This window comes from Girardinichthys multiradiatus, chromosome X (assembly GCF_021462225.1).
Source record: "Girardinichthys multiradiatus isolate DD_20200921_A chromosome X, DD_fGirMul_XY1, whole genome shotgun sequence".
NCBI lineage: Eukaryota > Metazoa > Chordata > Actinopteri > Cyprinodontiformes > Goodeidae > Girardinichthys > Girardinichthys multiradiatus.
The window spans coordinates 39,968,530-39,996,427 of record NC_061817.1 but is presented as its reverse complement, the minus strand read 5'-3'; the positions used below and the strand labels follow the sequence as shown (position 1 = coordinate 39,996,427).

The 27,898-nt window shown below is 36.4% G+C and overlaps 2 protein-coding genes across 3 annotated transcripts in view; both read left to right on the top strand.

Annotated features, from left to right (window-relative positions):
- Positions 1–728: 728 nt before the first annotated feature.
- Positions 729–3,451, top strand: LOC124862415 (heat shock 70 kDa protein 1). Its single transcript, XM_047356311.1, has 2 exons — positions 729–882; positions 1,218–3,451. Exon 2 carries the CDS (start codon positions 1,241–1,243, stop codon positions 3,158–3,160), a length of 1,920 nt encoding a protein of 639 aa, XP_047212267.1. The 5' UTR covers positions 729–882; positions 1,218–1,240; the 3' UTR covers positions 3,161–3,451.
- Positions 3,452–4,239: 788 nt separating this feature from the next.
- Positions 4,240–27,898, top strand: part of LOC124862413 (serine/threonine-protein kinase TAO2-like) — a 33,388-nt gene continuing 9,729 nt past the window's right edge. Inside the window, exons 1-11 of one of the 2 annotated variants that reach the window (XM_047356309.1) lie at positions 4,240–4,701; positions 7,647–7,786; positions 23,156–23,227; positions 23,416–23,517; positions 23,601–23,646; positions 23,731–23,827; positions 26,053–26,166; positions 26,345–26,436; positions 26,523–26,616; positions 26,702–26,783; positions 26,853–27,023. In XM_047356309.1, coding sequence (XP_047212265.1) covers positions 7,655–7,786; positions 23,156–23,227; positions 23,416–23,517; positions 23,601–23,646; positions 23,731–23,827; positions 26,053–26,166; positions 26,345–26,436; positions 26,523–26,616; positions 26,702–26,783; positions 26,853–27,023 — 1,002 coding nt within the window. In that variant the 5' untranslated portion in view covers positions 4,240–4,701; positions 7,647–7,654. Of the gene's footprint in view, positions 4,702–7,646; positions 7,787–22,938; positions 23,039–23,155; positions 23,228–23,415; positions 23,518–23,600; positions 23,647–23,730; positions 23,828–26,052; positions 26,167–26,344; positions 26,437–26,522; positions 26,617–26,701; positions 26,784–26,852; positions 27,024–27,898 lie in introns of those variants that run through there. The other variant, XM_047356310.1, reaches the window with a different exon arrangement.

The window sequence follows — 27,898 nt, the reverse complement described above, 5'->3', positions numbered from 1 at the left end:
AAATAAAAAGAACATGCAACAAATATATATTTAAAACAATAAATCCAGCTATCTAGAAGAAGCTCTGACATGTAATTTGTTGTATTAAAGTTCATGTGAAAAACTTTTCAGAACTGAAATAGATTAACTACTGGGAACTTATTGCTCAGAAGGTTTTCTTTGATAGTTGATCCTTAAATGAAAAATAAATGACTAAATAAAACTTTTATGAACGTATAATTCATTTAGTGGCAATAACATTTAAACGTCAGGTGCGGTAGTTTCGTGAAAATACTTTAAAATCTAAAGAATGAAAAAATTTGATTATTAAACAAAAAGCAGTAAAATAAATGAATTTAAAATATAACTCTAACTCATTGTACACCCTGATAGTCCACAGTACTTTTGCTGCTCCAAGTCCTCAGTCTAAATCTTCTTCCTTCTAAGTGAGATGAAAATATTAGAGCCCAGATTAATAAACCTTCGGGTTTCAGGCAGATTTGGACGCATTATTAAATCAGCAGCTTGATATTTTTGCTATAATATTGTCGTTTTCGCTCTGTTAGCTCCTGAAAATATTCTGAAATATTTTGAAAATATTAATACAAATATATTTTAATATAGATACATAAAATATTCTGTCATTTTCTAACATTTTCTCGGAGCGACCAGAAGCTGGTAGAAACTTCTACTGGGTGGACGTCATGACGCATGCCTCCGCTGCGCTCTGTGATTGGACGAAGGCTGGAGAAGCGGCGAGAAGTGCGTGAAGAGGTATAAATAGCTGCGAGGGTGAGCAGGCTGAGTGGATAGAGAGAAACGCACCTTCAGAGAACATCAGAAGAGCTTCACAGGAGGAGAAAGAACCACTGAACTGCTCTGTAGAAGAGGCTCTGATCTAAAGTAAGTCCTCATCTCATCATCTGCTTCACACTTTTCTTCTTCTTTGTTTTCAGAGCGACTACAGACTAAATTAGTGCAATCATTCACTGATGTAAGGACAAATTATAGGCTTTATAGAGTTTAGTCAAAACCAGAAAAATGATTTCTGGTTTTAATCATGTTTGAACATCTCTGAGGCTTTAACTCAACACAGCATAAAACCAGTTTTATTTGGAGCAAAAACTGCTATAAAGTCCAGTAGAAATGTAAACGGTATAATATGAACTGTTTGTAACAGGGAATCCATCCCTCCTGAATCCTTCTTCTTCTTCTCATGTGCGTCTCTGCTTGTTTAGGACTGAAAGGAAACTCAGCCAAGATGTCTGCAGCTAAAAACGTAGCCATCGGCATCGACCTGGGCACCACCTACTCCTGTGTGGGGGTTTTCCAGCACGGAAAAGTAGAAATCATCGCCAACGACCAGGGCAACCGGACCACCCCCAGCTATGTGGCCTTCACTGACACCGAGAGGCTGATCGGGGACGCTGCCAAGAACCAGGTGGCTCTGAACCCCAGCAACACGGTGTTTGACGCCAAGAGGCTGATAGGACGAAAGTTTGATGATCTGGTGGTGCAGGCCGATATGAAGCACTGGCCCTTCAAGGTGCTTTCAGAAGGAGGGAGGCCCAAAATTCAAGTGGAGTACAAAGGGGAGAACAAAGCCTTCTTCCCAGAGGAAATCTCCTCCATGGTCCTGGTAAAGATGAAGGAGATCGCTGAGGCCTACCTGGGCCACAAGGTGTCCAACGCCGTCATCACAGTCCCCGCCTACTTCAACGACTCCCAGCGACAGGCCACTAAAGACGCAGGTGTCATCGCGGGACTCAACGTCCTGAGGATCATCAACGAGCCCACCGCGGCCGCCATCGCGTACGGTCTGGACAAAGGCAAGTCAGGAGAGAGAAACGTTCTGATCTTTGACCTGGGCGGAGGCACCTTCGACGTGTCCATCCTGACCATCGAGGACGGCATCTTTGAAGTGAAGGCCACGGCCGGAGACACTCACCTGGGAGGAGAGGACTTTGACAACCGCATGGTCACCCACTTTGTGGAGGAGTTCAAGAGGAAACACAAGAAGGACATCAGCCAGAACAAGAGAGCCTTGAGGAGGCTGCGCACGGCTTGTGAGAGGGCCAAGAGGACCCTGTCCTCCAGCTCCCAGGCCAGCATCGAGATCGACTCTCTGTTCGAGGGCATCGACTTCTACACCTCCATCACCAGGGCTCGCTTTGAGGAGCTGTGCTCCGACCTGTTCAGAGGAACCTTGGAGCCGGTGGAGAAAGCTCTGAGGGACGCCAAAATGGATAAGGGCCAGATCCACGACGTGGTCCTGGTGGGAGGCTCCACCAGAATCCCCAAGATCCAGAAACTGCTGAAGGACTTCTTCAACGGCCGGGAGCTGAACAAGGGTATCAACCCGGACGAGGCGGTGGCTTACGGCGCCGCTGTCCAGGCTGCCATCCTAATGGGAGACACCTCGGGGAACGTTCAGGACCTGCTGCTGCTGGACGTGGCTCCTCTGTCCCTGGGGATCGAGACGGCCGGAGGAGTGATGACGGCTCTGATCAAACGCAACACCACCATCCCCACCAAACAGACCCAGGTGTTCAGCACCTACTCTGACAACCAGCCTGGGGTCCTGATCCAGGTCTACGAAGGGGAGAGAGCCATGACCAAGGACAACAACCTGCTGGGCAGGTTTGAGCTGACGGGAATCCCACCTGCTCCACGAGGGGTCCCGCAGATCGAGGTCACCTTCGACGTGGACGCCAACGGCATTCTGAACGTGTCTGCGGTGGACAAAAGCACCGGCAAAGAGAACAAGATCACCATCACCAACGACAAGGGCCGTCTGAGCAAGGAGGAGATCGAGAAGATGGTGCAGGACGCTGATAAGTACAAAGCTGAGGACGAGCTGCAGAGGGACAAAATAGCTGCCAAGAACTCCCTGGAGTCCTACGCTTTCAACATGAAGAGCAGCGTGGAGGACGAGAGCTTGAAAGGCAAAATCAGCGAGGAGGAGAAGAAGAAGGTGATTGAGAAGTGTAAGGAGACCATCAGCTGGCTGGAGAACAACCAGCTGGCTGAGAAAGACGAGTACCAACACCAGCAGAAAGAGCTGGAGAAAGTGTGCAACCCCATCATCAGCAGGTTGTATCAGGGAGGGAGGCCCACTGGTACTTGTAGAGAACAGGCAGGAGCCCACACCCAGGGACCCACTATTGAGGAGGTGGACTGAAGGGGTTCTTCATGTGGACTCTCCTCTGCTGGACTGTTAGGATGTAACTGGAACTGTTTGAAACCCAGAGTCCTTCAGGAATGAACATGAGTAATTACATGGAAGATGATCTTTGAATCATGAACATTAATGAGATTTAAAACGTCACTTTATACTGAAGTTGGATTATTATGTTTAATGAATAAGTAGGAACGTCTTACCTCTATTTTTGTTGTTCGTATGATAGTTGAATATATTTTTGTGTTGTTTGTTTTCTATTGTTTTTACTTAATAAACATGATTGAATTTAAATATGTCTGTTGTGAAGTTATTTATTATTTAATCAAATAAGTTTTTGTCTGTCAAATATTGTCCTGTGAATACCAGCCCAATATGGTGGTGGTATTAGAACAATAGATGAGGGATTCAAGCACTGGCATTATCAAATAGCAACCTCTGATCACACATATGGAATAAATTCACAGCAACTTCTCTCCAAAATATAAGGATTTATTAACAGAAACAATTCAGTTTATCTGCAAAGAAAAAGTTGATTGAATCGTTCAAGAGGAACACATCCTCAGACTTTTTACTGGTCTCGTTAAGAGTGTAGTTCAGGCCATATTTCACCCAGTAGCTGGGGCACCACGGGTCTGTTTATTTGCTTCCAAATAAAGCCAGATGTTATAAATGTTTGTGTTTTAGTTTCAGCTTGAATCTCTGCGGGGGGTGAGATGACGACGATCCTACAGTATCTGGAATCACCACCAGATGTCGCAGTTTACTCACATTTCTTTTTGAAATGCAGGCCGTCAAAAGCTTCCTGCCAGAAATGGAGCAACCAGCCCAGCTCCTCAGCACGGAGGGATTCATGGAGGAAGACTTTTCCCACCAAGCAAATAACACCTTGATCTGCGTTATTCATGGTTCACCAGTTTAATATTCCAGTTCTCCCATTGCACAGGTTTTAGCGCATTTATCGTCTGTAAAAAAGATTCATAAAACAAATGTTCGGAGCAAATGATTATCACCATCTTTATGTAGGTCGGTTTATTTTTGAAGCGGAAGTCTCACCGGAAGTGGAGCTGGTGCCGCTCGGACTCCCGCCCCAGCAGCCCGTGCCATTTTGTGTTTAGCAGGAACAAAAAACTGGAGGAGAAACGGGTCCAGATGGAGGATGGGGTGCTGGGTTTAAGTCCGATTTAGGAGTGTGTTTTAATGGTTCGGTGGGCCAATATGTTCGGAAGTGTACCTTTGCAGGGAAACATCAGCCACACCCCGCGGAGCTGCTAATGTTACCGTTAGCCTGTAAGCTAACGAGGCTAAGCTATTAGCTCAGGAACGGCGCAGAAGAGAGCCGTTGGAGACCCGGAAACCCTCCCATTGTCGCCTGGAAGCCGGTGCTGAACTCCAGCATCTCTACAGAATCCAGAAGGACCTGGTCGGACATGAACCAGAAGTTCTGCTGAGAGGAGACCCAGGATATGAGGATCGAGGCTCGCTGTTATCGCTCCTGCTAACCGTTCATTTTTCGGTCCTGAGAGGAACCACAATAAGCTGCGGTGAGTACATCCACGGGGCCACAGAGGGTCTGACGCCGGGGGCCACAGAGGGTCTGACGCCGGGGGCCACAGAGGGTCTGACGCCGGGGGCCAACGGGGTCTGGCAGCAATAGTCAAGGAGGCTTTGGGCCAAGGCGGCCAAAAGGAGGGTCTGGGGCTAATAGATGTCTAAATCTGGGGGCCAAGATTACCTGTAGAGGTTTGATAGCGGGGCCAATAGGGCCTGAGACTGGGGACCATCATGGGTCTTGGTATGGATGCCAGAGGCGACCTACGTCCCTGTGTGTGTGTCTCTCTCCAGGGTGCGTTTAAAAGACGTAATTTGCTCCAAACGGACTTTAACCTGACTTCTTCTTTCAGTTGGTTACAAACATGATCAGTTTAATTTAGTTTATTGTGATTACTAAAGGACTGAACCTGCTATTGGCTGGGAAAAACTCATCTTTGTATTCATTTATTTCTTGTTTCTTATGAAGTTATCGTTTGTAAAATTGGAATAAAAAGCAGCCAATGGCTAAAGAAAAGCCTTAAGAGCTGCAGATATGTTTTATTCATAATGCTTTCACTTGGTTTGGTTATTCTGTGTCAGGATGGAGCTGATTAACTAGTAATGCTGGGATGTTTATGATTAGGACAGATGATCTTACACAAAAGATCAATGTGGGCCTCATGTTTTCAGTATTTGAGACTCAGATTCTGTCTTTTCCACAAAGCTTTTACTGTATTTTTGTTGTTGGCTACTTGTATCTCTATGGATGCCGTGTGGGCAGACTCCAGCTCCAATCACACTTCCCTGTCTGTGAGCCAAACATTTATATTCTGGTAGAAATGACAAATCTCTATTATTAGCTCTGTTAAATACCTCCCACTCCCCTGGTTAGTGTGAATGTTCATTCACAGCGGGCAGGACTGTCTGTGGATCAGAGCTGGATTCAGCCATGTGACTGTGGACTTGGCACCAAACTCGTCACACTTTGTGTTTAGAAAAAGCACTGCGGAGCCATTTCCTCTTTTTAGGATTCTATGGTCTCAGCTTGTTGTTTCCCAGTATGAAGCGATGGATACTTGTTTTCCCAGTCTGCCTGTTGGAGTGTGTGACGGCAGCTCTGTTCCAAGGAAGGTGGCAGAAATAGATGGAAGACGTCGTCCGGTCTCAGAAAGCTGTTGATGGGTTACTGTTTGTTTCAGAGACTAAAGAACTGGAACGCGTTTCACAGTTCTTCAGCTCGCTTGTTTTCATCAAACCTTCCCTGCAGCATATTTTTAGGATCGCTTACATTTTTACTTAAATTATTTATGCTGCAGATCTTTTTAAAAACTACAACAACCTCGACTCAGCATGGTGGTCTGTCGTAAACAGCTCCGTTCAGGAGTATAAGAGGTAGAATGAGGGGTCAGTGTTAGAAATAATAGAGCTGTATGATACATTCAGCATCGCAGCATCAATATGTGCAATATTTTAACCTGAAAAGGATTTCATGTTCAGTGTGTTATATGACTTAATGCTTGCTGGGCTATTACATTTTAAGTTCACATTCTGCATATTGATAATATTTAGTCCAGCTGGATGGACCCTAGCTGGGCTAATTCCCACTCCTGATGGACGTTTTTAGTGGCTGAGAGGCTAAAGCTCACAGACGGCAGGGGAGACGTTGCTTAACGTTAAAGAAAGAAAAGAGTCGGGGAGATGTGGGTTAATTATAATTGAAATCATTATTGCAGTCTTGTATTTTTCTGATATCGTTCACCCTCATGGATCATTTGAAGGGTCTTTGTTTGAGGCCTTAAATTAAACCTGAATTTTAAATCCTCTTCAGTTAACTATAGAAAGGGACTGAATTCATTCAGCTCCCATCTGACTGAGGAACAGCAGCAGATTTATGTGCTGCGTTTCTCTTCATGGTCGGTAGCAGCTCCAGGCGTCTGTCTGCTTGCCTTGAACACCATCGGGACACCGAGGGCCGCCTCGTGTATACTTGGAAGCTGGTTCACTACGTTGGAGGGTGGGAAGATGTCTCCTTGTCTTGCTCTAATCATCTTTGCTTTAAAAGGAACCAACTTCACGGATCTGTATTAAACGAGGCCCCGGAGCCGAGGGTTTATCCATTCAACTAGTCACAGAGGCCCGGTTATGTTGTCGGCTCAACTCGAGCTTCCAGCTGACGCTCTGAGGCTGAGCAGCCCCATTAACCCCATTAGATGCAGCGCTGCGCGAGTCAATACGGCTCAGTGTGCAGCTGAGATCACATTCAGTCAGATGATTCAATTTCAGGCTCTGTTTTCTTCCTCATTTATGGATTTTCATGGATTTATGTAAATGTTGGACCGTCAGCGTGATCTGGTGATACTCCACACACACATCATGTGTAGATTATTCATCCCCTCAATTAATGTTGAAACTGTTTTCATTCCTGATTAATGTCACAGGATTTTTTTTAAACATGTAGCAGATCATTTTCAGCCCGGGTTCTGTGTGTGAACTATATATATATATATATATATATAAACTTCTTTCTGATGATTAGTGTGGGGCCGAAGCAGAAAATAGTCGGCCATTTTTCTTCTTTTGTCTCTTTGTTTTTCTTTCTCCTCTGACAGTTTTAAACTTCCTGGTCTTCCTTGTAACCGCCGACATGCAGCAGCTTGTCTACCGTTTATGTTACCAGACAAACAAGCTGTTAAATAAAAAGTAAAACCACCACAGAAGTGCCTGATGCAATTTAGTCTGATCAGAGTGTTTTAGAAATGTTAGATATTTCTACATCTGAATCAGAATCGAAAAGCTTTATTGCCAAGTACGGTTTTTGGACATACAAGGAATTTGTTTGGCGTCTGTGCAATAATAAATAATTTATTTAACTGTGACACACTCTGACAACACTATGAACACCTTGTCCTTGATCCAAAGTTAATATGAAGTGTGATTTGATCCCTCTGTCCTCCAGCCCTGGCCATGCCCTCGAATGCACGGGCGGGCAATCTGAAGGACCCGGATGTGGCGGAGCTGTTCTGCAAAGATGATCCAGAGAAGCTGTTTGCGGATCTCCGAGAGATCGGCCATGGCAGCTTTGGAGCTGTGTATTTTGTGAGTAGGACATAAAAGTCTTTGTGTGTCTTGAGCAGTGTCCACAGATTCTGATGCACAAGCAGTTGATCGGACCCATTGAGCTGGCCTGAACATAAAACAGAGCTTCAGTCAGAAGCTGTTTCAGGACCATCTGTTGGGTATACATCTCCAGTATGGACCTTTGGAGCCATTTTGTTCTCCAGTGATCCACCACTCAGATCTGAAGTCAGATGTCAGCTCAGGGAACCAATCAAGATGTTTTAAGGTGGAACTAAATCAGCTTTGGGTCTGGTTCTGTTGTTTTTGTTCAGACTAGAGTAGCTTTGACTCTTAAGGTAGCTACAGACTGACGCGTTCATGAAGCTGTTTCTCAGCCAACCCACCTACAGTTGAGATGTTATTGTTAATATACCTGCAGAACTTATTACTGAATACCAGAATCTAAACGTTGTCATTTGCCTGACTAAACTTGAGACATCTCGGCATGTTGTAGTACATCTGGTGATGCCTGATGCTGCATTCAGGGTCATCGGGAATAAAAGCTGTTTACTGTCATCACACACCATCTACATTCAAATACACTAGACTGGACCCAGGGTTGGGGGAAACCTGCCCTGGTTACACTTCCTCCTGTTGACTCTAATTAATAAAGAACTGTTGTAAGAAGCAGGGATGTTAGAGACTGGTGAATTATACTCTCACCTGGACACTTTGCTGGTACCGGCTTGTGTCCACTTTTCAGTAGCACTGATCCATGATACCACCACCAGTCTGAGCTGTTCATACAGGGTAGAATGGATCTATGCTCTCATGTTGTTTGACCAAGTTCTGATCCGACCATCTGAACGTTGCATCTCAAATCCAGACTCATCAGACCAGGTAAAGTTTTGCCAAGCTGTTCTGGTCCAGTTCTGGTGGGTCTGTGTGAATTGTAGCCTCAGTTTGCTGATCAGATCAATAGATTCATAGATCTATAGATTCATAGATCAATAGATCAATAGATTCATAGATCATAGATTCATAGATCAATAGATTCATAGATCAATAGATCAATAGATTCATAGATCAATAGATCAATAGATTCATAGATACATAGATCAATAGATTCATAGATCAATAGATTCATAGATCAATAGATTTATAGATCAACAGATTCATAGATCAATAGATCAATACATTCATAGATCAATAGATCATAGATCAATAGATACATAGATCAATAGATTCATAGATCTATAGATTCATAGATCAATAGATTCATAGATTCATAGATCATAGATCTATAGATTCATAGATCAATAGATTCATAGATTCATAGATCATAGATTCATAGATTCATAGATCAATAGATTCATAGATCAATAGATCAATAGATTCATAGATCATAGATTCATAGATTTATAGATTCATAGATCAATAGATTCATAGATCAATAGATTCATAGATCAATAGATTCATAGATCATAGATTCATAGATCAATAGATTCAAAGATCAATAGATTCATAGATCAATAGATTCATAGATCATAGATTCATAGATCAATAGATTCATAGGTCAATAGATTCATAGATCAATAGATCCATAGATCAATGGATCATAGATTCATAGATCAATAGATTCATAGATCAATAGATTCATAGATCAATAGATTCATAGATCAATAGATTCATAGATCAATAGATCAATAGATTCATAGATCAATAGATTCATAGATCTATAGATTCATAGATCTATAGATCAATAGATTCATAGATCATAGATTCATAGATCTATAGATCAATAGATTCATAGATCAATAGATTCATAGATCAATAGATCAATAGATCTATAGATCAATAGATTCATAGATCATAGATTCATAGATCAATAGATTCATAGATCAATAGATTCATAGATCAATAGATTCATAGATCAATAGATCAATAGATTCATAGATCAATAGATCAATAGATTCATAGATCAATAGATTCATAGATCTATAGATTCATAGATCAATAGATTCATAGATTCATAGATCATAGATCTATAGATTCATAGATCAATAGATTCATAGATTCATAGATCATAGATTCATAGATTCATAGATCAATAGATTCATAGATCAATAGATCAATAGATTCATAGATCATAGATTCATAGATTTATAGATTCATAGATCAATAGATTCATAGATCAATAGATTCATAGATCAATAGATTCATAGATCAATAGATTCATAGATCAATAGATTCAAAGATCAATAGATTAATAGATCAATAGATTCATAGATCATAGATTCATAGGTCAATAGATTCATAGATCAATAGATCCATAGATCAATGGATCATAGATTCATAGATCAATAGATTCATAGATCAATAGATCAATAGATCAATAGATTCATAGATCAATAGATTCATAGATCAATAGATTCATAGATCAATAGATCAATAGATTCATAGATCAATAGATTCATAGATCTATAGATTCATAGATCTATAGATCAATAGATTCATAGATCATAGATCATAGATCATAGATCATAGATTCATAGATCCAAGATTCATAGATCAATAGATTCATAGATCAATAGATTAATAGATCAATAGATTCATTGATCAATAGATCAATAGATTCATAGATCAATAGATTCATAGATCAATAGATCAATAGATTCATAGATCAATAGATTCATAGATTCATAGATCAATAGATTCATAGATCAATAGATTCATAGATCAATAGATTCATAGATCAATAGATTCATAGATCAATAGATCAATAGATTCATAGATCAATAGATTTATAGATCAACAGATTCATAGATCAATAGATCAATAGATTCACAGATCATAGATTCATAGATCAATAGATTCATAGATTCATAGATCAATAGATTCATAGATCAATAGATTCATAGATCAATAGATCATAGATCATAGATCTATAGATTCATAGATCAATAGATTCATAGATCATAGATCTATAGATTCATAGATCAATAGATCAATAGATTCATAGATCATAGATTCATAGATCAATAGATTCATAGATCAATAAATTCATAGATCAATAGATCAATAGATTCATAGATACATAGATCAATAGATTCATAGATCAATAGATTCATAGATCTATAGATTCATAGATCAATAGATTCATAGATCAATAGATTCATAGATCTATAGATTCATAGATCATAGATTCATAGATCAATAGATTCATAGATTCATATATCAATAGATTCATAGATCCATAGATCAATAGATCAATAGATTCATAGATCCATAGATTCATAGATCCATAGATTCATAGATCATAGATTCATAGATCCATAGATTCATAGATCCATAGATTCATAGATCAATAGATTCATAGATCAATAGATTAATAGATCATAGATTCATGATCAATAGATCAATAGATTCATAGATCAATAGATTCATAGATCAATAGATCAATAGATTCATAGATCAATAGATTCATAGATTCATAGATCAATAGATTCATAGATCAATAGATTCATAGATCAATAGATTCATAGATCAATAGATTCATAGATCAATAGATCAATAGATTCATAGATCAATAGATTTATAGATCAACAGATTCATAGATCAATAGATTCACAGATCATAGATTCATAGATCAATAGATTCATAGATTCATAGATCAATAGATTCATAGATCAATAGATCAATAGATTCATAGATCAATATATTCATAGATCAATAGATTCATAGATCAATAGATTCATAGATCAATAGATTCATAGATCAATAGATTCATAGATCAATAGATCAATAGATTCATATATCAATAGATTCATAGATCCATAGATCAATAGATCAATAGATTCATAGATCCATAGATTCATAGATCCATAGATTCATAGATCATAGATTCATAGATCCATAGATTCATAGATCCATAGATTCATAGATCAATAGATTCATAGATCAATAGATTCATAGATCAATAGATTCATAGATCAATAGATTCATAGATCAATAGATTCATAGATCAATAGATCAATAGATTCATAGATCAATAGATCAATAGATTCATAGATCAATAGATCAATAGATTCATAGATCAATAGATTCATAGATCAATAGATTCATAGATCAATAGATTCATAGATCAATAGATTCATAGATCAATAGATCAATAGATCCATAGATTCATAGATCAATAGATTCATAGATCAATAGATTCATAGATCAATAGATCAATAGATTCATAGATCAATAGATTCATAGGTCAATAGATTCATAGATCAATAGATTCATAGATCAATAGATTCATAGATCAATAGATTCATAGATACATAGATCAATAGATTCATAGATCAATAGATTCATAGATCTATAGATTCATAGATCAATAGATTCATAGATCAATAGATTCATAGATCAATAGATTCATAGATCAATAGATCAATAGATTCATAGATCCATAGATTCATAGATCATAGATTCATAGATCATAGATTCATAGATCCATAGATTCATAGATTCATAGATCCATAGATTCATAGATCAATAGATTCATAGATCAATAGATTCATAGATCAATAGATTCATTGATCAATAGATTCATAGATCAATAGATCAATAGATTCATAGATCAATAGATTCATAGATCAATAGATCAATAGATTCATAGATCAATAGATTCATAGATCAATAGATTCATAGATCATAGATTCATAGATCAATAGATTCATAGATCAATAGATTCATAGATCAATAGATTCATAGATTCATAGATCAATAGATTCATAGATCAATAGATCAATAGATTCATAGATCAATAGATTCATAGATCAATAGATCAATAGATTCATAGATCAATAGATTCATAGATCAATAGATCAATAGATTCATAGATCAATAGATTCATAGGTCAATAGATTCATAGATCAATAGATTCATAGATCAATAGATTCATAGATCAATAGATTCATAGATCAATAGATTCATAGATACATAGATCAATAAATTAATAGATCAATAGATTCATAGATCTATAGATTCATAGATCTATAGATTCATAGATCAATAGATTCATAGATCAATAGATTCATAGATCAATAGATCAATAGATTCATAGATCCATAGATTCATAGATCATAGATTCATAGATCATAGATTCATAGATCCATAGATTCATAGATCCATAGATTCATAGATCAATAGATTCATAGATCAATAGATCAATAGATTCATAGATCAATAGATTCATTGATCAATAGATTCATAGATCAATAGATCAATAGATCAATAGATTCATAGATCAATAGATTCATAGATCAATAGATCAATAGATTCATAGATCAATAGATTCATAGATCAATAGATTCATAGATCAATAGATTCATAGATCAATAGATTCATAGATCAATAGATCAATAGATTCATAGATCAATAGATTCATAGATCAATAGATTCATAGATCAATAGATTAATAGATCAATAGATCCATATATCAATAGATCAATAGATTCATAGATCAATAGATTCATAGATTCATAGATCAATAGATTCATAGATTCATAGATCAATAGATTCATAGATCAATAGATCAATAGATTCATAGATCAATTGATCAATAGATTCATAGATCAATAGATTCATAGATCAATAGATTAATAGATCAATAGATTAATAGATCAATTGATTAATAGATAAATAGATTCATAGATCAATAGATTCATAGATCAATAGATCCATAGATCAATAGATCCATAGATCCATAGATCAATAGATTCATAGATCAATAGATCCATAGATTCATAGATCAATAGATCCATAGATCAATAGATCAATAGATTCATAGATCAATAGATTCATAGATCAATAGATTCATAGATCAATAGATTCATAGATCAATAGATCAATAGATTAATAGATTCATAGATTCATAGATCATAGATTCATAGATCCATAGATTCATAGATTCATAGATCCATAGATTCATAGATCAATAGATTCATAGATCAATAGATTCATAGATCAATAGATTCATTGATCAATAGATTCATAGATCAATAGATCAATAGATTAATAGATCAATAGATTCATAGATCAATAGATTCATAGATCAATAGATTCATATATATCATAGATCATAGATTCAATAGATCAATAGATTCAATAGATCATAGATTCATAGATCAATAGATTCATAGATCAATAGATTCATAGATCAATAGATCATAGATTCATAGATCAGAGATCAATAGATCATAGATTCATAGATCAATAGATTCATAGATCAATAGATTCATAGATTCATAGATCAATAGATCAATAGATTCATAGATCAATAGTCATAGATCAATAGATTCATAGATCAATAGATTCATAGATCATAGATTCATAGATCAATAGATTCATAGATCAATAGAGTCATAGATTCAATAGATTCATAGATCAATAGATTCATAGATTCATAGATCATAGATCATAGAGTCAATAGATCAATAGATTCATAGATCAATAGATCCATAGATTCATAGATCAATAGATTCATAGATCAATAGATTCATAGATCAATAGATTAATAGATCAATAGATCAATAGATTCATAGATCAATAGATCAATAGATTCATAGATCAATAGATTCATAAATCAATAGATTCATAGATTCATAGATCAATATATTCATAGATCAATAGATTCATAGATCAATAGATTCATAGATCAATAGATCAATAGATTCATAGATCAATATATTCATAGATCAATAGATTCATAGATTCATAGATCAATAGATTCATAGATTCATAGATTCATAGATCAATAGATTCATAGATCAATAGATTCATAGATCTATTGATCTATTGATCTCTTAGATTCATAGATCAATAGATTCATAGATCAATAGATTCATAGATCAATAGATTCATAGATCAATAGATTCATAGATCAATAGATCAATAGATTCATAGATCAATAGATCCATAGATCAATAGATCAATAGATTCATAGATCAATAGATTCATAGATCAATAGATTCATAGATCAATAGATTCATAGATTCATAGATCAATAGATCCATAGATCAATAGATTCATAGATCAATAGATTCATAGATTCATAGATCAATAGATTCATAGATTCATAGATCAATAGATTCATAGATACATAGATCAATAGATTCATAGATCAATAGATTCATAGATCAATAGATCAATAGATTCATAGATCAATAGATCAATAGATTCATAGATCAATAGATTCATAGATCAATAGATCAATAGATTCATAGATCAATAGATTCATAGATCTATTGATCTATTAGATTCATAGATCAATAGATTCATAGATCAATAGATTCATAGATCAATAGATCAATAGATTCATAGATCAATAGATTCATAGATCAATAGATCAATAGATTCATAGATCAATAGATCCATAGATCAATAGATTCATAGATCAATAGATTCATAGATCAATAGATTCATAGATCAATAGATTCATAGATCAATAGATTCATAGATTCATAGATCAATAGATTCATAGATCAATATATTCATAGATTCATAGATCAATAGATTCATAGATTCATAGATCAATAGATTCATAGATCAATAGATTCATAGATCAATAGATTCATAGATCAATAGATTCATAGATCAATAGATCAATAGATTCATAGATCAATAGATTCATAGATCAATAGATTCATAGATTCATAGATCAATAGATTCATAGATTCATAGATCAATAGATTCATAGATCAATAGATTCATAGATCAATAGATCAATAGATTCATAGATCAATAGATTCATAGATCAATAGATTCATAGATCAATAGATTCATAGATTCATAGATCAATAGATTCATAGATACATAGATCAATAGATTCATAGATCAATATATTCATAGATTCATAGATCAATAGATTCATAGATCAATAGATTCATAGATCAATAGATCAATAGATTCATAGATCAATAGATTCATAGATTCATAGATCAATAGATTCATAGATCAAGATTCATAGATTCATAGATCAATAGATTCATAGATCAATAGATTCATAGATCAAAAGATCATAGATCAATAGATCCATAGATCAATAGATTCATAGATCAATAGATTCATAGATCAATAGATCAATAGATTCATAGATCATAGATTCTAAGACACAATAGATACATAGATCAATAGATTCATAGATCAATAGATTTCATAGATCAATAGATTCATAGATTCAACGATCAGATATCCATAGATCATAGATCCATAGATCAATAGATTCATAGATTCAATAGATTCATAGATCAATAGATTCATAGATTCATAGATCAATAGATTCATAATCATAGATTCATAGATCATAGATTCATAGATCAATAGAGTCATAGATACATAGATCAATAGATTCATAGATCACTAGATTCATGATCAATAGATTCATAGATTCATAGATCAATGATTCATAGATCAATAGATTCATAGATAATAGATCAATAGATTCATAGATCAATAGATTCATAGATTCATAGATCAATAGATTCATAGATCATAGATTCAATAGATGCAGATCAATAGATCCATAGATCAATAGATTCATAGATCAATAGATTCATAGATTCATAGATCAATAGATTCATAGATCAATAGATTCATAGATCAATAGATACATAGATCAATAGATTCATAGATCAATAGATTCATAGATCAATAGATTCATAGATCAATAGATTCATAGATTCATAGATCAATAGATTCATAGATCAATAGATTCATAGATCAATAGATTCATAGATCAATAGATTCATAGATACATAGATCAATAGATTCATAGATCAATAGATTCATAGATCAATAGATCCATAGATCAATAGATTCATAGATCCATAGATTCATAGATCAATAGATTCATAGATCAATAGATTCATAGATTCATAGATCAATAGATTCATAGATCAATAGATTCATAGATCAATAGATTCATAGATCAATAGATTCATAGATACATAGATCAATAGATTCATAGATCAATAGATTCATAGATCAATAGATTCATAGATTCATAGATCAATAGATTCATAGATTCATAGATCAATAGATTCATAGATCAATAGATTCATAGATCAATAGATTCATAGATCAATAGATTCATAGATTCATAGATCAATAGATTCATAGATCAATAGATTCATAGATCAATAGATTCATAGATACATAGATTCATAGATCAATAGATTCATAGATCAATAGATTCATAGATTCATAGATCAATAGATTCATAGATTCATAGATCAATAGATTCATAGATCAATAGATTCATAGATCAATAGATTCATAGATTCATAGATCAATAGATTCATAGATCAATAGATTCATAGATCAATAGATTCATAGATACATAGATCAATAGATTCATAGATCAATAGATTCATAGATTCATAGATCAATAGATCAATAGATTCATAGATCAATAGATCAATAGATTCATAGATCAATAGATTCATAGATTAATAGATCAATAGATTCATAGATCAATAGATTCATAGATCAATAGATCAATAGATTCATAGATCAATAGATTCATAGGTCAATAGATTCATAGATCAATAGATTCATAGATTCATAGATCAATAGATTCATAGATACATAGATCATAGATCAATAGATCAATAGATTCATAGATCATAGATTCATAGATTCATAGATCAATAGATCCATAGATCAATAGATTCATAGATCAATAGATTCATAGATCAATAGATCATAGATCATAGATTCAATAGATTCATAGATCAATAGATTCATAGATCATAGATTCAATAGCTACCTAGATCAATAGATTCATAGATCAATAGATTCATAATCAATAGATTCATAGATCATAGATTCAATAGATTCAATAGATCAATAGATCTCATAGATCAATAGATTCATAGATCAATAGATTCATAGATCCATAGATCAATAGATTCATAGATCAATAGATTCATAGATCAATAGATTCATAGATTCAATAGATCATAGATCCATAGATCAATAGATTCATAGATCAATAGATTCATAGATCATAGATCAATAGATTCATAGATCAATAGATTCATAGATTCATAGATCAATAGATTCATAGATTCATAGATCATAGATCATAGATCAATAGATCATAATCAATAGATTCATAGATCAATAGATTCATAGATCAATAGATCATAGATCATAGATCAATAGATTCATAGATCAATAGATTCATAGATTCATAGATCAATAGATTCATAGATCATAGATCAATAGATTCATAGATCAATAGATTCATAGATCAATAGATTCATAGATCAATAGATCAATAGATTCATAGATCAATAGATTCATAGATCAATATTCATAGATTACAATAGATTCATAGATCATAGATTCATAGATCAATAGATTCATAGATCATAGATCAATAGATTCATAGATCATAGATCAATAGATTCATAGATCAATAGATTCATAGATCAATGATCAATAGTATTCATAGATCATAGAGTCAATAGAGTCATAGATCATAGATCATAGATTCATAGATTCATAGATCAATAGATTCATAGATCAATAGATTCATAGATCAATAGATTCATAGATCAATAGATTCATAGATCAATAGATCAATAGATTCATAGATCAATAGATCCATAGATCAATAGATCAATAGATTCATAGATCAATAGATTCATAGATCAATAGATTCATAGATCAATAGATTCATAGATCAATAGATTCATAGATTCATAGATCAATAGATCCATAGATCAATAGATTTATAGATCAATAGATTCATAGATTCATAGATCAATAGATTCATAGATTCATAGATCAATAGATTCATAGATACATAGATCAATAGATTCATAGATCAATAGATTCATAGATCAATAGATCAATAGATTCATAGATCAATAGATCAATAGATTCATAGATCAATAGATTCATAGATCAATAGATCAATAGATTCATAGATCAATAGATTCATAGATCTATTGATCTATTAGATTCATAGATCAATAGATTCATAGATCAATAGATTCATAGATCAATAGATCAATAGATTCATAGATCAATAGATTCATAGATCAATAGATCATAGATCAATAGATTCATAGATCAATAGATTCATAGATCAATAGATTCATAGATTCAATAGATTCATAGATTCATAGATCAATAGATTCATAGATCAATAGATTCATAGATCAATAGATTCATAGATCAATAGATCATAGATTCATAGATCATAGATTCATAGATCAATAGATTCTAGATCAATAGATTCATAGATCAATAGATTCATAGATCAATAGATTCATAGATCAATAGATTCATAGATTCATAGATCAATAGATCAATAGATTCATAGATCAATAGATTCATAGATCAATAGCATCATAGATTCAATAGATCAATAGATTCATAGATCAATAGATTCATAGATTCATAGATCAATAGATTCATAGATCAATAGATTCATAGATCAATAGATTCATAGATCATAGATCATAGATTCATAGATCATAGATCATAGTCAATAGATTCCATAGATGCAATAGATTCATAGATTCATAGATCAATAGATTCATAGATACATAGATCAATAGATTCATAGATCAATATATTCATAGATTCATAGATCAATAGATTCATAGATCAATAGATTCATAGATCAATAGATCAATAGATTCATAGATTCATAGATCAATAGATTCATAAATTCATAGATCAATAGATTCATAGATCAATAGATTCATAGATTCATAGATCAATAGATTCATAGATCAATAGATTCATAGATCAATAGATTCATAGATTCATAGATCAATAGATTCATAGATTCATAGATCAATAGATTCATAGATCAATAGATCCATAGATCAATAGATTCATAGATCAATAGATTCATAGATCAATAGATTCATAGATCAATAGATTCATAGATTCATAGATCAATAGATCAATAGATTCATAGATCAATAGATTCATAGATTCATAGATCAATAGATTCATAGATCAATAGATTCATAGATCAATAGATTCATAGATTCATAGATTCATAGATCAAGAGATTCATAGAGCAAGTAGATTCATAGATCAATAGATTCAATAGATCAATAGATTCATAGATCAATAGATCAATAGATTCATAGATCATAGATCATAGATCAATAGATTCATAGATCAATAGATTCATAGATCAATAGATCAATAGATTCATAGATAATAGATCAATAGATTCATAGATCATAGATCATAGATCATAGATCATAATTCATAGATCATAGATCATAGATCATAGATCATAGATCATAGATTCATAGATCAATAGATCATAGATCATAGATCAATAGATCATAGATCAATAGATTCATAGATCAATAGATCATAGATTCATAGATTCAATAGATTCATAGATCAATAGATTCATAGATCAATAGATTCATAGATCATAGATCAATAGATTCATAGATCAATAGATTCATAGAGTCAATAGATTCATAGATCAATAGATCATAGATCAAGAGATCATAGATCAATAGATTCATAGATCATAGATCATAGATTCATAGATCAATAGATTCATAGATCATAGATTCATAGATTCATAGATCAATAGATTCATAGATCAATAGATCATAGATCAATAGATTCATAGATCATAGATCAATAGATTCATAGATCAATAGATTCATAGATCAATAGATTCATAGATTCATAGATCAATAGATTCATAGATTCATAGATCAATAGATTCATAGATCAATAGATTCATAGATACATAGATCAATAGATTCATAGATTCATAGATCAATAGATTCATAGATTCATAGATACATAGATCAATAGATTCATAGATTCATAAATCAATAGATTCATAGATTCATAGATCAATAGATCAATAGATTCATAGATCAATAGATTCATAGATTCATAGATCAATAGATTCATAGATCAATAGATTCATAGATACATAGATCAATAGATTCATAGATTCATAGATCAATAGATTCATAGATTCATAGATCAATAGATTCATAGATCAATAGATTCATAGATCAATAGATTCATAGATTCATAGATCAATAGATTCATAGATTCATAGATCAATAATCATAGATTCTAGATCAATAGATTCATAGATCAATAGATTCATAGATTCATAGATCAATAATTCATAGATTCATAGATCAATAGATTCATAGATCAATAGATTCATAGATTCATAGATCAATAGATTTATAGATACATAATCAATAGATTCTAGATTCATAGATTCATAGATCAATAGATTCATAGATCAATAGATTCATAGATCAATAGATTCATAGATTCTAGATCAATAGATTCATAGATCAATAGATTCATAGATCAATAGATTCATAGATCAATAGATCAATAGATTCATATATCACTAGATTCATAGATCATAGATTCATAGATTCATAGATCATAGATTCATAGATTCATAGATTCATAGATCAATAGATTCTAGATTCATAGATCAATAGATTCATAGATCAATAGATCAATAGATTCATAGATCAATAGATCAATAGATTCATAGATCAATAGATTCATACATCAATAAATCAATAGATTCATAGATCAATAGATTCATAGATCAATAGATTCATAGATTCATAGATTCATAGATCAATAGATCAATAGATTCATAGATCAATAGATTCATAGATTCATAGATCAATAGATTCATAGATCAATAAATCAATAGATTCATAGATCAATATATTCATAGATCAATAGATTCATAGATTCATAGATCAATAGATTCATAGGTCAATAGAACCACATGAACACAAGCAGGTCTTCAAGTGCATTCAATCAAATGTGGTCCTAGTCAAAGTACAACAGAGTCAATTAAGCCAATTCATAAAAGGTGGTTTGAGTTCCTGGAGTTTAGATTTATCCTGAATTCAGCTCAGAAGTTCTGTCTGGTTTGCTGTGGACGTAAGCTCAGCTGGCTGAAACCTAGTTGGATGTTCTGTACATGTGGGCCCAGCTTCACAGAACAAATAGGAAGGTACTGGAGGCTGCATGTGTTCCTGTTCCTGGTTTGTGTTCACATGGATCAGAACATTTAGGTTATTTTCTACAGAGTCTGAGCTGTAATCTTTGTTCATCTCTGTTGGTTTTCACAAAACAAACCTTCTTTGAAGAAAGTGTGAATGTTAAAATGTGTTCATCTCATTAGAAATCAGTGGGAAGTGTGTGTGTCCCGTCACCTGTAACCCGGTTCTAAGGCTGAGTGGTAGACAAACACCTCCACACTGTTCTGCTGCTGAATGTCTGAGTTTCAGAGCATCTTTAAAGCCCATCAGAGCTGAGCTGCAGAGAAACACTCGGCTCTACGTTTCCATCGTTGTCCTCAGGCTGCATGACAGGACTGCATCCTTCCAGTGAGGAGGGTTGGTGCACATTTCCTGTTATTTAACTGCAGAAACATCAGTTTAGTGAGTCAGGCCACAGGCCACGTTCTCTTGTGTTGAAGCGACGTTGTTCAAGGTTGGTGAGCAGCATCATCTGAACTTCATCTTTTGTCTACATTGAAAAACATGAAGCAAATGTAGTTTTCTTTGTTAATTTCTGTCTGGTCCTTAAAATCGATCCATATTCTGCAGCATGGGAAGGATTCAGGACGTTTTCTTTCCTCTGTGAGCCTTAACGACACGCTGAACGGTTTAAAGGTTGGGCTGGAAATCAGGATTTACTGAAACAACTAACCGGGTCACTGTTGGCTTTCAGCTCTAAGCTCACTTCTGACACGGTGCTGCTGGGATTAAAGGAGCTGATTCAGGAGCCTCCGTGATGAATTTTTAAATAAGATTTTAATCTGGATTTAACACCAGTGTGTATACATGGAAAACAGGAGGCATGATGGGAAATGATCAGTGATGCAGCGTCTCAGAACCATCCCCACTAAAGGTTAATATGTCAGAATGTAAAGTCCGGGTTTTCCCGGATAGATTCATCCTATAAACATGTTCTTTGGTCGGATCCTTCCCTGTTTAAATCTGCTGCTTGTGTTCAGATTACCAGAAGGGTCTCGTCAAGTAAGGGATGAAGACTCCACTGTTGAAAGGGCCAAACTGAGTGATAGTTAGCTGCTAACTGGGTGGAGAAACATCTTTGACTTGTTAATGTTCCTCAAGGATGTGGTGAAGATCACTGACTCCTGCTGCAGGTTCTTCTCCTCCTTCATGATATGAAACGAAGCCATGGCCTGGTCTCTAATGATCTCCTGTGCAGCAGGTCAGTGTCTGGTTCTCCTGGACAACATGGAGGTGTTAGTGAGCTCAGACGGGAAACTGCTGACGTTTCATCAGCCTCTCTTTTTTCTGATGAACTCTTTGCTTTTGTGTCATGCAGGCCCGAGACGTGCGCAATAATGAGGTGGTGGCCATTAAGAAGATGTCGTACAGCGGCAAACAGACCAATGAGGTAACACTGTCCAACCCATGAGGTTATTCCTCACGGATCCTTGCAGCGAGCCGCTCATGGTGGCGGACGTTACTCCACAAACCATGACATGACCGCCCTCACAGTCTTCTGTTGTTCTGTGTTGATATGATGTAAACATGATAAAGCTGCAGCTCAGTTGATAAACCAAACCATGTTGTGATGTGCAGAAATGGCAGGACATCATTAAAGAAGTGAAGTTCCTGCAGAAACTTCGCCACCCCAACACTATCGAGTATCTGGGCTGTTACCTGAAAGAACACACAGCATGGGTAGGTACTGTCGGACATCTCTAAAGGTCCGATTCCACACAGATCAGCATCAGCTAACTGTTTCTGCATGATCCGTCTCTCAGCTGGTGATGGAGTACTGCCTCGGCTCGGCCTCGGATCTCCTCGAAGGTTAGTTCTGCTTTGCACGCTGACCATTTTCACATCCGCTTCTCTGTCTGGGTTTCATTTCTGTCTGGGTTTCATTTTTTCCAGTTCACAAGAAGCCCCTCCAGGAGGTGGAAATAGCTGCTATCACCCATGGTGCTCTGCAGGGCTTAGCATATCTACACTCTCACAACATGATTCACAGGTAAGATCTGGGGTTCTGGTTCGTTACTTCATCACTTGTGTGTCGGGTCAGAACTGTTGATGATGATCAAATCCAGTGATTGTAAAATGGAGGCGGAAATGTCCCAAACTAAAGCATCAGGGATTCATCTGCAGACACTAAGAACCTACCAGATGTAGCTTGGTTTAGTAGCTGAGCTGCACCTGAACTCTGGACCCGACCCGATGGCAAACCCTCACAGCAGACTGCTTTGTGATGGACGGGTGTGAGGTTGGTAGCTTGGCCCAGATGAAGGCTTCGCTTGGACAGAGGCAGAACATCCTGTATCCGGGGTGGTTCATCATCAGATGATCAGAGACTCGAGCTATGGAAGGACAAACCCATCAGGTGCCTCAGAAAACCTTCTGTGAGAAGGATGGAAGGTTGACCACCAGAGGAGGATCTTCTCCATTGTTGCCAGGTGCTGACAGTCGGAGCCCCGGACCCATTAATGTTCCTGCTGGTTCGCCATTCAGCTGCCATTAGAAACACAGAAGCACGGCTGGATGCGTGTTCTGATGATCCGACACTAAACTGCGGACAGGATTTCTGACCAGCATCTGGGCCTGCATGTGATTCATGCTGAGGCTGCATGAGTTCAGGTCCAGCTGACCTCCTATAAAGCTGTGTTTATAATGTTAAGACATGAATTCCTAATTAAGACCAACTCATAAATAACTCATGCAGTAGTTATAAGCACCCAGCATAGAAACCATTTCATTTTCAGCAGTTTAACAGATAGTTTCTCCTCTGCAGTGGAACTGAGCCTCAGTCTCTGACATTCACAACATGATGAATATTCAAGCAAATAAAAAGGCTTTAGTCAAGCTGGAGCTGTAATGACTATTAGATTTGCAGTAAATGTCTTTTAAATCAATCATTTCTATAAAATTGAGTCTTAGTTTAAGGAGACGAGTCTTTCTGATAATTTGGAGGAAAGAATTGATGACTTGGAAGCAGCCGTTCATCAGGACTGATGTCTGAATGCTGCAGCTACACTGCTAGCTGCAGGACATTTATCCACCTGGGCAGCAGAGCTCAGCCATGTTACTGTCAGTTATCGTCAGGGTCGCTGCCCTAGAACCGGTCCGCTGTGTTTTACTGACTGCGTCTGTTGGACTGAAGCAGATCACCGTAAACACTGTCTGCAGCTGAGTTTCTCTTTCTCTCTCAACAAGTGAAGCTCAGTTTGCTCTCTGCTTGTTAAAACATGACAAACAGTCTCGATGCAGGGCGTGTTTCATTCTGTACACTCTAATTAGCTGCTTACATTAGAAACAGAAGAGGTTGGACCGCCTGCAACATCCAGGTCCAATAGTTCATCTGGTGCAGAACAGGACTGCTTGTCTTCTCACGTTCGCTGTAAGACAGGAAGGAAACTTCCCAGAAATGCTGTAGTTTGATGAGGTTAAACCTGTGACTGATGCTACCTTCTAGCTTCACCAACACAGCAGGAAAGTGTCGTCTTCTGGAGCTGTTGACCCAATTTTAGCACATAATATAATATTATTTTTATACAGAATTATTTTATTTCATGTTCTGATTGTTGTTATTGGATCTCGTTGCTGCTGCGTTGTCTTTTCTGGGCTCAGGTTGCTTTCTGTTCTCAACCAGGTTTAAACGGTAAATGGACTGAACTTCTATAGCACCTTTCCACTCATCCAGACGCACTCACTAACGCTCACACATTCATACACCGATACACAGATCAGTGGGCAATTTCAGGTGAAGTGCCTTGCCCAGGGCACATCATGGCAGGAAGAAGCTAGAATCAAGCCCACAACCCTTGGATTGCAAAACAACCACTTTTCTCATTGAGCCACAGCCAATCCTGAGGTCCAAACCTGCTAGGATTCAAGTAGTTTTGGTGACATCAGAATCAGCTTTATTGCCAAGTTCGTACATACAAACAACATGGCAGAGAAGGTTTCCTCTAGGAAATGTTTGGGTCAGAACCTCGGCCTGCCACACGTGTACCCAGCAGTCACAGCTAGCAGGGCTACCAATGGAGAAACCATTTCCTGTTATGCTAAGCTAACTGGGTTTACAGCTCGCTTCTGGTCTATTAACTTTGGTTCCAGGCTTTCTCCAGAATGGCCTCACATAAAATAAGTGTGTAGCTGCTGGGGTCTGTTGTCCAGGTTGTCTCAGGTGGACGGCGTCTAAATGAGTCCCAGCTGATTGTTGATGTTGATTATCTGCTGCAGAGACGTAAAGGCGGGGAACATCCTGCTGACGGAGCCAGGTCAGGTGAAACTGGGCGACTTCGGCTCTGCCTCCATCGTGTCTCCGGCCAACTCCTTTGTAGGAACACCGTACTGGTGAGCGTTGAGCTGCGGCTGCTGTTTCTGTTTCTGCAGGAGATCAGCTGATGCCGACTCATCTGGCCTTCATCCCAAACACTAATGTTTTTTTTTTATTGTGCCCAAAGCGGCTGTTTGACGGTAACGTTTGAAGTCCATCAGAGATGTCATTGTCCTGCTGTGTGCTGTGTTGCAGGATGGCTCCTGAGGTGATTTTAGCCATGGATGAAGGTCAGTACGATGGGAAGGTGGACGTCTGGTCGCTGGGAATCACCTGCATAGAGCTCGGTATGACCTGCTAAATCCATCACCTAGTGCTTCATGACTGAATGAGAAGGTCAGTGGTGTTTAAAGATGCTTTGTTGTCTCCACAGCTGAGAGGAAGCCGCCGCTGTTCAACATGAACGCTATGAGTGCCTTATATCAGATCGCTCAGAATGAAAGCCCCATCCTGCAGTCCAACCACTGGTGAGGGAACATCTCTCCTTATCTTCAGTCTGCCTTTAGCACTGGAGAGCAACGGCTCTTAAATCATCTTGTTTCCTTCCTGCAGGTCTGATTCCTTCCGCAGCTTCGTTGACTCGTGTCTGCAGAAGATCCCCCAGGACCGGCCCACGTCGGACGTCCTGCTAAATGTGAGCGCTCTCGTCCGGTCCCCTTTGTGAAGCACGTTTCCTTGCTTCATCTGTTGTCTCCTCCTGCAGCATCGTTTCCTGTGCCGCGAGCGTCCACTGACGGTAATCATGGATCTGATCGCTCGGACCAAGGATGCCGTAAGGGAACTGGACAACCTGCAGTACCGCAAGATGAAGAAGATCCTCTTTCAGGAAACGCAGCAGAATGGTCCCGTGTCCGAGGGAGGCGAGGATGAAGAGGTAAGTAAAAGTAAAAAGTCCATTGAAGCATAGTTGGATCAGAGCTGCATCTGCTGTGATGCACGTTTTATTTACTGTGATGAAGAAGAAGCTGAGCAGCTAGCTGAAGCTCTGGATCTTCTTCTGTGGTGAAACCAGGTCTTATAGGGCTTTAAACGTTTTACCCAGTCACTTCAGCACCACAGTACCCGTCTTCCCAGCGTCACGGTACGTGTTTACGTGAACTTACCAGGAACCCAGTAGGTTCTAGAAGCACATTACATAATAACCAAGACAACGGTGCAGGGGACAGAGGAAAAGTGGCACAGCAGCAAAATTACTCAGTTTGGCACCAAATGAAACTGATGATCAGGATGTCCCGTCATTATGTCCACTAAAACCGATCCGACCCGTTTCTGTCTCCTTCAGACTCTCAGCTGGTTCCTCTCAGGCTGCTCTGGATCTACCGGGCTGACGTGAATAAACTTTTTAAATCGGTTCAAATAAATGTTTTACCGGCTGAGATCTCCTCAGAACCAACATTTACAGTTCATCAGCCCATCATCATGCAGCAGTACTGCGTAGAAAAGCCCGTTTTCTCCATCCCAAATTCACTTCTTTGCTCGGTTTATTTATATCGTGCAGCTTTGTGTTCAAATGTAACATTAGTCCCGATGCAGCCAACACCTCTGGGCTGCTGTTAGACCCTATCTATTCAGCCTCAGCTTGGAGCACTCTGATTGGTGGGTGGAAGATCCACCCACTTTCAGAAATGATATGATTGGTTGAATTTCCAACACCTCTAAAATTCCAGAGAGATGTACCAATCACCAAGCTGAGGCTGTCCTGTGTCTGCCTAGCAACAGAGCTGCATGATTTCTGATAGGATGAAAATC